The sequence below is a fragment of the Strongylocentrotus purpuratus genome, unplaced genomic scaffold (assembly GCF_000002235.5).
Source record: "Strongylocentrotus purpuratus isolate Spur 01 unplaced genomic scaffold, Spur_5.0 spur5_scaffold_4, whole genome shotgun sequence".
NCBI lineage: Eukaryota > Metazoa > Echinodermata > Echinoidea > Camarodonta > Strongylocentrotidae > Strongylocentrotus > Strongylocentrotus purpuratus.
In genome coordinates, this window is record NW_022145610.1 from 1344334 (window position 1) to 1356692 (window position 12359).

General features: G+C 37.3%; 1 protein-coding gene across 3 annotated transcripts in view; it reads left to right on the forward strand.

Annotated features, from left to right (window-relative positions):
• Positions 1-1753: 1753 nt before the first annotated feature.
• Positions 1754-12359, forward strand: part of LOC575436 (complement C3) — a 62167-nt gene continuing 51561 nt past the window's right edge. For all 3 annotated transcript variants that reach the window (XM_775838.5, XM_011663691.2, XM_030997104.1), the window contains exons 1-2: positions 1754-1838; positions 8046-8376. In XM_775838.5, the coding sequence (XP_780931.4) occupies positions 8291-8376 (86 nt within the window). In that variant the 5' untranslated portion in view covers positions 1754-1838; positions 8046-8290. The remainder of the gene's footprint in view (positions 1839-8045; positions 8377-12359) is intronic.

The following is a 12359-nucleotide window of genomic DNA, read 5'->3' on the forward strand; positions in this document are numbered from 1 at the left end:
GTCCGTACAGAAATGCCATATCCCTTGATTTCGCCCCTTCTTTACTTTATGTCTGATTACATCCATCTGCATTGTCCTGAAAATAAATAAATGGATTAACAGCTTAGAACCCAATGAAAAATCATGCATTTTAACTGCATTATTTAAAAACTGTAAAAGTTTGTTGCAATTCTTCCCCCTAACATTCCTAACTTGAATAAAAATATTACGAATACGAATTTGAATGATAAAAATTACGCTTCGACAAGTGCAGGGCTTGAATTAATCCAAGGCCACCAAGGCCATGGCCTTGGATGCCCCTTTGATTGGCCTCAATGCCCTTCTCATTGGCCTTGGAGATTTTTTGTGCCCTTTCCAATTCTTCCTATTTGTGCTGTAATATAGGAATGTGCCCTACAGAAAAGTGGCCTTGCCCTAAAAATATTGAAATTTACGGCCTGCAAGTGAATATTAATTTGAATGCTAGTTAAGCAGTTTCTAAATTGAATGACAGATCTATGAAACCCTTCGACCAAAATCCTAAATTAAATACAAAAGCTGGAAAATTGAATGATAATTGGCATGGCAAAGCCAATCTGCGCTAACTTAAATGCAAAGTAAATTAATTCGAATGACAAACACGCGAATTTGGCCGGGAAATCCTATATTTATTTGCGAGCGAGCAAAAATTGCCAGATGTGTGAGGTCGCAGTGCGAAAAACTACATCTTATAAAGACGAAAACACAATTTTGATTGGGCTTTAAGCACAATCTAATCATGAAAGACTTAAAAATATCAAATAAGAAACATAATTATATCAACTTTGAGAGCGAGCAGAGCGAGCGAGCTTTGGGCGAAAAAAAAAAATATATACTCTTAGTTGCTTTGAATTATATGAGCAATTTTTATGGTGAAAGGGAAAAGGGGCACATCTCAAAGGGAAATGACACTTATAAGAAAAGGAGCACGTGTCAAAGTAAAAAGGGGAATTATCAGTGGTGAAAATGGGGCACTTCTCGCATCTGATAAGGGTCACTTACTATAGAGATGGAAAATGAGAAAGGTGCATGAGTTGGCTCTTATTTTAAAAAGGGGGCATTTATCCGCAGAAGGAAAAAGGGCCCTCTAATTAGAAAGGGGGCACTTATCAGAGGTGAGAAGGGGCACTCATCAAAGGTAAAAAGGGGCACCGGTTATTATAAAAAAAAGAGGAGGGCACTTGTTAATGGTAAAGTGTTCTGTACTATTTCAATCATATAGCACGTCATTCGCTTCTGTATAGTAGCTCCGCAGACTCTAAAGACTGTTAGCCAATATATAAGCTCTGTACAAGCTTTGCTTTTATTTACGCTCCTTATCATAAAATATTATTTTACATTTTTTCAAATTTTAATTTGTCAAAATATGTATTGTCTCACATATCTGCACTTAGTAATTCTACCCTTTATCTACCCATTTTGTTTTGCTACTCTACAGTTTGTATGATTCTGAATATAATAATATAAATGTTGGGAGCCCCAAATTCGCAAAAAAAAAATTGATGGCAAATTAAGTTAAATTGGATGTGAAAGAGCCAAAGAGGATGTCATTAAAGACACACTTCTACAAAGATCCCTCCAAATGTGTTTGAAGACAAATATTGATAAACTAAGAATACATAATAAATTTGGGTCAGGCTGTTGTACGCAGAAAATCTAAATTTTGTATTTTTTTCATACACGCCGAGCTAGCTGGCATGGCTTTCCACCTCCCTGCTCAGATCAGCTCAATGAACTTTCTGAGAAGTTCTGCGCAAGCGCATCGAAATTATTGAGTTGATGGTCGCCTGCCGACACAGATCCTCCGTCTTTTTGAGATGGTAAGACATGACAACGAATTCTAACATAAACTTTTTTTAATTTAGAAATAAATGTTCATCAGATTACTGAGCAAAACGTCACCATTTGAGATGTATTTCTGGTCGACCTTTTTCGTACGTGAAGATTAAAAACGTGATGTTGTGTGCAGCTGTAATAAATCTACTTTTGCGTAATCTGGTAGAGGCTCTTCCCCCGCCCTTCCCGGGGAAGAATCGGCACCTGCCCGATGACCATTTCCATGTAACAATAAATATCTTGGACTTAGCTTAGTTTGGGATATGTCTTGATGGCGACAGGTTGAAGGGAGAGGGGGGGGGGGGAGGGTTAGCTAGGTACCTTGTTTCTATCAATAACAAAGCTTAAAGTCATGTATTATAATTTAATTAACCTCAATTGTCAAAGTTTTGTTTTGTTGAGAAACGTTGAAGTTGAACTTCAAGTTGCAGTTTCATGTCAAGACTCTAGACTCTACTTGAGTCTTACTCTAGTCTAGAGGTCTATAACTTGTAAGTTCTAACTTAGCCTGAGACTGAGGGACTAAAGTTGCATTGATTTGTGAAGAAAATCTATGAAAAGATTGTAACAGGGTTGTATTATTAATTAGAGATCTAACTTAGATCTATGAAATGATTCTAGAAAAAAAAAAGTTTTAAAAAGGCTTCAAGATGAGACTGGATAAGCACTGGTGGTCTGAGCGATTCAAATTAAGTTAATTTGATATGATCGAAACCGTCCCAACTCTGCGCATGTGCAATAAGTTAAATCTAGAACTTAACCAACCCTGAAGAAGTGACCGAGGATTACAGGATCTACCTCTCCTCGTATCATGATGATGATGATGATGATGATGATGAAAATATTCTTAAATTTGGAGATGGTGATGTATTTCTACTGCATCTTGTTATTCCCACGCATATATGGGAGTTGCATTGTTTAGAAAACTCTCAAGGGAAAATGTCAATAACAATGTCACAGGGATCATTAGTTTAAGGCAGCCATCAATGAAGGACTACTACAAGTCTACAACGAATTTGATTGACTGTAATAACTCCCATTGCCACATGTTTCAGGAGCGTCATGATGGTGCTTCTGTATTGTAAACCAAGAGATTTCAGCGTTAGAACGGGATCCTATGACTATGAAGGTTTAAAATGAGTTAAAAATTTGACATAAAGCCATTCATATTTGTGATAATGTATGGATAACGTACATGTACAAGATGTTGCATATTGATTATTCTAATGAATTGAAAAACCAATTAAAAATTAAACAAAATTGTAATTTTAACTGCAATTGCCACTTTACTGGAAACCCCATCAAAAAAACATTGCTGTTTGCTAATTTAGTTTTTTCTTGTTATTGTGAGTTGCATCACTTCTCACTGCTCTTGCTCTCTGCTCTGCATGCAATGGCACGGATGTGAGGAGAGTCACACTTGAACCATGGGGTTTTCCCCCATGTTTATAGGTACATGTAGTTGTCAAGTAACCTCCCATCAACTCCAGAATGTGAGAAAACCCCAGGGGGGCGTTTCACAAAACTTGTCATCAGTGACAAATGACAATTTGTGTTATAAGCTACTGAAATCCTTGCTTCTGATTGGTTATCAGCAGATTTGTCACTGATTTTTGTCATTTGTCATTGAAAAAAGGCTTTGTGAAACGCCCCTCAGGGGCAGGGATTTTGCTTTCGGTGTAAATGCATCATATGGGACTGTCCCAAAGATTGTTGATTTGGAAACCTAATCTGACTTTTCCTCCTTGGTATGTTAAAGGGGCTGTATCATGAGGTGTGTCTTTCCCGTGGCCCTTAGGCCAATCGGACGACGTGACCACAGTATTCACGTGCATGCTACATATGCAAAATCAAAGCGTGGGGAAAACTTTGGTCTGTTTCGCGCCCTTTCGCGCCCTCTCACGAACGCTAGCGCGCCATGACTGTTAATCAAGTCCATTCATTTACTTGCCGTTGTCAAAAAGAAGACGCAGATGGCGTCACCCAGCATTTCCCATGCAGCCCCTTTAATATTGACTTTTTTCCTCAAAGTCATGATATTAAGAGGTGAACCTACTTGTGTTAATTACTAAAACATTGAAAGAAGAGTAAGAAAAATGAATCAATGTATTAAATCTTCAAACAATGACAATACCATTTCTAACGGAAATGTGGGCTTTTCCAATTAGTTACATGTGCACAATTGTAAATGTTCATGTGACTATTTCAACAAGTGGTTTTTTTTTCCGGTATCATGAATTAGCCCAAAGACTACTAAAATCTTTTATTCCCACAGGAGCAATCTGATTCATGTAGACAGTAGTTGAAATTCAATCGAACTACAATAAAAGATAAAAAAGATTCTTTATGCAATGACCATTTATAGTTTTTATGGGAACGTGGGCTTTTCTGGAAAGTTACGTGTAAATACACACGTGACTCTTTTAACATCATGCACATGTGGTCTTTTTTCCGGTATCATAAAAAACATCCTCAAGTGGCATTCCAGTTGTCTGACATTTCCCCCAAAACACCTGTTTTGGTGGAAAAGTAAACCAATTCAGAAGGTGGTACTTTGTAAATCAAATCAATAGGATTTATTGCGCAGTTACTATGGGAATATTAAAGTGACCTTTTATGTGGATACCTTAACTTCATTCTTCATATTTGCTACAATTTTTGTTAAGTTTGTAGGAAGTTAATATGATATAATTTTTGCTTGCAGTGTTTTGCACTAAGAAGTCAAAGGAATGCTTTTGATTTTTAATTTTTTATCTGGCTGGAGAAAAATTGATTTCAGCTTTCAAAAGTTTGATTTCGATACTTTATTGCAAAAATAGTCAATCCTGACTGGTTGCTCCCAAAACACAAAAACAAAACAAACAACCAAAACCATTAAATCCTAGTAATGTTGGCTTATGTTGTCTGTTTGAATATAGAATTCATGGCAACATATTTTTACTTGTGTCATTTTGAAAGATCTTGTATTATGTTAAGCTTCATTAAATATACATGTACAGTGTTGTAGGTGATGTTTGGTATTAATCAGGCATAACAGTTATGAATTTGTTGCAAGTTTTCATAATTCTCGTTCAGGAGACTTAATTGCTACACTAATCAAAAACAAAGAAAAGAGTTACATGTAGGTATAGGTGTGGTATATGAGACACACCTGAATTTTGCAAGAAGTAGATAAAGATAAAGATACAATTATCAGAGTACAAACAAACTTTTTAAAGAATTTAAGTTTGAAGTTATTAACATTTTTCCCAAACTATGTACATAAACATGTTATATATACCCCCCTAAAAACTTTAGTATGTGGATGTTTAATCCATTGCCTGTGGGAGGCAGGTGGCTCCTGTATTGTGGCTATTGGGACATAGACCTGTCGTCATCAGCCCTAGTTGGCCTAATAGCCCGCTATTTCGGAGCCGGGAAATTAGCCAGATCACGAAATAGCGTGCTATTCGTCAGGTGAAGACGGAAATACTGGGCTATTTGCTCAGAAATTTTCCCAAGATATCTTGGGCTAGTTTGCAAAATATCCTGCTCACACTATGGGCGAACACTAAGCAAATTTCTCGACTGATGAAGATGCAAGATGTAACTTCGGGCTAATTTCCCGGATCACAAAATAGCGGGCTATTTGGCCAACTTGGGCTGATGAGGACAGACCTAATGAGAACCCAGTAGTCAATGGGTTAATCTAGAACTACAGAGGTACTGTACAAAATATATATGTACACAGACTTAGGGTTGAATCAAGTTCATGGTTGCAGAGGTCACTGTAGATAAAGAAGTTGTGCCCTTGCGAGACATGTGATGACCTCCTTTATACAATGCACACTGTCATTATACGACCAGTAGATATTGTGAAGATGATTCAGTCCCAGACACATGATAGTCTTCAAGAAGGTCATGTCTAACAAAGACGTTTTGATAAAATAACCTTTATTGGCTCCAGTGGTTGAAGCACGTTTCGATGACACTTTAAAGTCTATGTACATGTACATGGTAGGCTAATGATAGGACTGTCCTCATCAGCTCGAGTTTGCCAAATAACCCGCTATTTTCAGACTCGTGGTGTTATCCCGAAGCTTGAAATTGCGTCCTCACCAGACCGATACGCTCATCCCAAACTAGCTCAGACAGGCACAAATTAGCCTGCTATTTCCCAAATAGTGGGATATTTTGGAAACAAGACCGAGATATCTAGGGATATTTTCTCAACCAAATATCCCGCTAATTGCAACTGTGGACTGATGAAGACGCAAATCAACTGGTTAATTTGCGATCGGGATAGTTAAAATAGCGGGTTATTTGGCAAACTCAGTCTGATGGAGACAGGCCTTGAGAGCTCTGAGAATGGGAAATGTGTTTGAACTAACACTTATTGTAAAGCCATACAATGAAGGGAGGGATCTAGGTAGGGAGGGAGGGAAATGAAAAAGAGAGAGAGAGAGAGAGAGAGAGAACTAGATTGTGTTTCCATGATGAAGTCTGTGGAATCCATTTAAAGCCTATCCGCAGTAGTTTGGCCAGGAGGGAATTAGACCTCCCAGCGTGGTCACTAGCTGGTGGTTATCTAATGAAATCAGCTCTCAATTAACATATATAAGAAAGAGGGGACCATGGGGGATCAACGAGTACGGCTTGTTGGCTGTACAGAGGGCGCAAGTAGCTACAAGTAGTGCAGTCCCACTTTTAATTAAAAAAAAAATGGGCAAAGAAGATAGATAGCCTTCATGTGGAGGTGGGCATATTGGCCCGTCTCTAGAAGTTGTGGAGTTATAGTTTTATAGGAAGGAGGATGAAAAAAAGGTGGTGAAAAGTGAGATAGGGGAGCACAAAGTTTCTATCCTGTAGAGCTCTTAAAACCGGCATGGTTGATTAGGGAGTCTGTCATACCAGGGAGATGCGAGTCCCGCACATACAGTTATTTTTCATACCAGCCATAGTCTACAGGCAAAGACTCTTAACTATGGCGGTAGCCTAGCAGAGCCGGGGTAATATTGGAGCGCTTTGAGCACCTTGCAGGGTGGATATGTGCGTTATATAAATATCCAATATTATTATTATTATGGCAGGCTGTTCATACCATTGTTTGCTCTCACCTTTAACCATTTACTGGCATTGATCTCTCAAGAGGCGTACAAATCGTGGTCACAAATCTACAGAATTTACATTTTTTGCAGGAAAAAATATTATCTAAAGATCATAATTGATATACCATTGGCGAGAGCAACCAGTGGCATGAATGGCCTGCCATATTTAAGTCCAACTTAAAGTCTATATATTAGTCTTTGTGAAACACTCCCCAGGAATCAGATAGTTTACAGGCAATAACCCTGGTTACAGTAGTCGTTGTGTATGTGTTACAGTGTCTGCACAGTGAGACTAGGCTGACATCATACTGCATAGGCTCTGTATTTATAAGCTCCCCAGACACAACGCAAGACTGACCAAGCAAGGCTCTGCTCAAGGCTTTAGGAATAAGCGAGTTCGTAAATAGCTCTGGACCGTATGACCCCAAAATATCCACAGATCTTAGACACGATGGATACTTCCCACCTGTGCATTTTAGAATCACTGCCAAAGTGATGGAGGTGCTTCATGAATACCTTTTGTTTGCCTCTTGAGAAGAATACTTCCACCTGTGTATCAAATAAATGTACTGTTGGTGCATAAATGAATACTGATTACATAACTTTCATGAGCACAATCCGAGTATTTGTCTCAATGGTTTTACAATTGGGGTACGAATGACCTTTATCTGCCCATGCGCAAATCCTATTACGAACTCGCTTATTGTGGTAGAGTTTAATGAGAGTCTGTGCTAGCAGACTAGGAATCAGACACAATCACTGCTGTGATCTCATTGGTCCTTGAGATTGAAAGGGGGTGTGAGATGGCCTTATTTGGCAAACGATAAGCATGGCTGGAGCGCCATGCAAGTATAGATTACATGCTGTTTCTCGTTCTACTAGAACCTACGCAGGCTTTATAGAGAAACACCACAAGGGTAAAGATATATTTAGGAAACCTGTTGCGATTTGACGTCAGAATAGAAGTTAGAACTTGCTGGAGTGCGGACAGACTGCACATGCTTTATACCAATCAGCATCTCCTACCTATAACTACCTGATTTGTTCACTGTAGGATCATTCAATTTGAGTCCATTTCTTTTTCAACTTGACGTTCCATTCCAGATTCATCGTGACGAGCATTTCAAGTTTTCTACAAAGCAACTCTGCTGAGCTGATCTTCACAATATTAAAGAAGAGGAGTTGGAATTTCAAGCGGTTCCTTTTTGGGGCACCCAGACCCAGAGGAAATCTTAGCTGAGAAGAACAAGAGGAGAAAGGGAGGAGGAGTAGGAGGAGGAAGAAGAAGAGAAGAAGAGAAGAGAAGGAGGAGGAGTAGGAGTAAAAGGAGAAGTAAGAGGAGGATAGAGATGGAGGGGTTAAAAGGACTGATCGTGGCAATCTTTGCCTCTATGGCAGTATTAGTATACAGTGGATCAGCGCAACTTCAGACAAGGTAGGACAAATTTCAAAAGAATAAATATGAGAGGAAACTAGATAAGTAATTACAGTACATTAACTTCTTGTCTTGATCTTTATTGAAAATTGATTAAGGGAAAATCTAGCTAACATCGTGATTTAGAATTTTCTTTAAAACTGTTGCATGATACTCAAACTTGTTGTTCAGAGAGAGAGATTTGTGCAAATAGTGGTGTTTTAATTATAGTCTTTATTTTAAAGAAAAAGAGATGAATGCTAAATTTCACAGCACAGTATACGCGATTACGTTGTTCATATTTTTTAGACAAATTAAATGTTGACATCTATATCAAATCAATAGTAGTGGTTATGGAGTATGAAATAAATAATTTTTTATCTGACTAAATACAATTTACGGGGAACAAAACTCACAATGTAATAAAGAAACATTAAAATTACAAGCACAGGTACATCAATCATGCTACAGCATTTTTATATTTGTTTAGATGTCCAACTCATCTCCTTTGTGAAATGATAAGAACTATTGGAATGCTTGTTTTTTTAAGAAAAGACCTACGTACATACACTAGAAACAGGAAAAAGCAATATATATTTTGCAATGTCGATTGTTTATTTATTATATTGTTGTTAGCATCCTTGAGGGATTTTCACAATTGACTGGTAAAACAAATGGGGCATGCCATGATGACTGAGAGATGATGAGCATCACTGATTCTTTACAATGAAAGGATAATAGATTCACCAGCTTAAATCATGAATGAAGTGGTTTACAATTCATAGTTATTGCTGAGTTGATCATCTTTTCATCTGAAATAGACAAATTTGTTGTGACTGTATTGGTTTGTCACAATGTACATGTATAGAGTGATTCTAAGAAGTCATTAGTCATTACTCAATTTTATGATGTACATGTACGAGTAGTTATAGATGATGTTTACTATCAAATGTACACAAAATGTATTAAGGTATTACTAAAAAGTGGAATATTAAATAACAATGATATTTTACTCAACAGTGAAATATTGTAAGATATAGCGCCTTTTCATTGCGGTTACAAAGCGCTGCAAACACCGCTCCACAGAGTGCTTTGTCTCAAGGTTGATCATTTTAACAAAACAGAACAATCGAAAAAAGGTAGTTAAATTGTATTGGATTTATATTTTAATATCAGATAAGAGATGAAAGTTTGTAGTAAGCTGCATCGATTTTTAAATATTTTGTGTGTGGCGAGAGGGGCCCTTCCAAGACAGAATACCCCAAATACTGGGTTTACTAAATAAATTGAAGTATTCTCTGGTGGTGGAAAAGTGTGTAAAATCCTTTGTCCTTGGGAAGTTTTGAACAAGAGTTTTTGCATACATCGTTTGAAGATGACCTTGTTTTCTCTACATTTGGCAAATTCATGAAAATGACTGTTATTATCTTCATAAATCCTTAAAAACATATTGCTCTGTATGTTTACCATCAAATTAGCATTTCTTCCAAAAACATTTTTAGACTGATTTTGCATCTTGTAATTTCAACGGGAAACGATTTGTTTCACCCCAAATACTGTCAGTTTGTTAGCTCTGCACTGTGAGAAATAAAAGTCACTTTGCCGGTCATGGTCCTTTGATCATAAGGCATGCTAATTCTTTATCTAAATTTGTGTAATTGTTGTTTAAACAGTATCACGTAGGTGCAGGAATTACCTAGCAAGTTTTTACTAATTATCGTACGTCTGCAGATCTTTGTTATTTAATTCCTAATCTTTGTGAGTGCCAGCCAGCAAGTCTAACTAACCTTCCTCTCTCGGATAAGTCCTCTTTGCTTAAAAGTAAATTCATTACTTACAGACTAAGCAATGAAAAGACCAGAGCACTGAAACGAATGACTGCTCATAGAGGTTACACAGCTTTTGTATCTCGACTAGCAGTCATTTGTGTCTCCTCTTTAGTCAATTTCCAAGTGTCAATACATGTACAACCCAATCAAAGAAATGCATTTTATGTATTGTCTGGAGCATTTGCCCACCCAATAGCACTTCTATTCAAATTGCCGCAGCAAATACCGCCAGTCAGCCTTACTGATTGAAAGTTCGGAAGCCGTATGATGCAAAACTATACAAGTTCTGTTGACTATGTTCGGAAGAGTTCAAAGTGTTGAGGGTGGTAGCTCTTCAAAGCTGACTTACAAATTTGCGGGAAATCACTTAAGTATCTGTTGATTTTAGAGTCTATGGATGACGCCGCCGCGAATGGTGTATGCTATGTATGTGTGAATAACCTTCCTTAGCCCTCAGCACGTGGCCTTTATGACTACAGGAAGTTTGTCTGCGACCACAGACAGATCAAAGAATATACTCACACTAAACTATCAGAAGCCCCTTGGAACCATTCACAAATATGAGATGGAACCATGAAAGTAGGCCAGATATTTCTGAATAAATGAGGCCAATCACAGAATTTTTTTTTACTAGAAGATATAAAATTATCCCCAAACTCTTATGAGTCAAATGAAGGAATAAAGGGCACAAAGAGACTAAAAAGATTTGATGTAAAGCTATTCTGCCATGAGATTTCACATCAATTATTGTAAAGAAAGTGTCAATAGTCAAAGAAGTTTTAATTTTCCACCGATGGGTATGGTCTTATGGAAAGGATTGACGTGGATTAGCAACTACAGTGTAGATATTTTGTAAAAATGGTCTATTAAACTGTACATGTACTCACTGGAAGATGTTGCAATATGATGTTCTCATTATGATTTTGTTCTGAACAATATGAAACATGCGCTATTTTTCTATGCAGAATCCCACCGTAGACATCATAAGGATAACACACATACTGTACATGTATAACATCACGGTAGACCCTAGAACAGATACTAAAGCACGTCGAAAATGGTTTTGAGCGGTTCAGTGACTAAAAGGAGGGGTGTTTTCGAGTGGGTTCAGCAGGGCTCCACACTTAAATTTTTCTAAAGGGGCCCGGATTGGACTTTTTACAATCTGTATGCATGAGCCCTTTGGAAAAACTTCAAAATCTTAGTCCCGGGCCCATGTGTTCCGGGCACCTGTTGGTATTCTGCCCTACCTATGGGTATGGAAGGGGTTAACGAAAAATTAGAGAATAACGGAATAAAGTCTACAATTTTTTTTAGAAAACTGAGGAAATAAGGAGATTGACATCGATTCATAAGTACTTAGAGAGAGAGAAAGAGAAAGAAAAAATAGAGAGAGAGAGAAAGAGAGAGTTTTGATCAAGACTATATTTTTCACTGTGAGAAGAGTTCAGGTTAACTTGTAGTTAAACTGTACGTGAAAGTAACATATAGGCCCAAACATAGTTTGTATATCTGTAAATCAGAACAATTTCTCTGAATTATTTCCATTTCATGGTTAGCTGGAGTCTGCTGGACAATTGTCTGAAAAGAATTGTATCAAGCACTGAAACTGTCTCTCAAGTCAAATACCATCAATTGAAGCGGCACTGTCATAACAACCTCTACTGTTTGCTCAAAGACTAATTCTCTTTTGACAGACAAATGTGAACTTTTGGGGATGTTTTGTGTTTGTTGCAGAGAATGATTTGAATACAATGTATTCCTTTGTGAGTAATTATGACAGTGACAGTTCAGCTTTACAGTTTCCAGACTTGAACTTTGTTGATGTATTCATTCAAAATCCAATGTTGAGATAAGAATGAAAATTGTAGATGTAGATTCTTGGGTTTTGTATTTTATGCATGATAGATTCAAATGACACTGTAGTGTAATTTCTCTCACAAAAGTATGTTATACATGTATATAATACCATAAAAAACAATCTACAGGAAAGGGAGAATATTTGCATACAATGATAATTTTGAGTGTTTAAATTCTTTCTTCTCAAACTCTTTTTTTTGGGTAATGTATTTGATTGAATATGTTTTGAAATGTGGGTGTGTTATCCTATTGAACATGTACAATGACTTATTACCGGTACACTCCTTCACTTTACTCTGTAATCTTATACTCTAT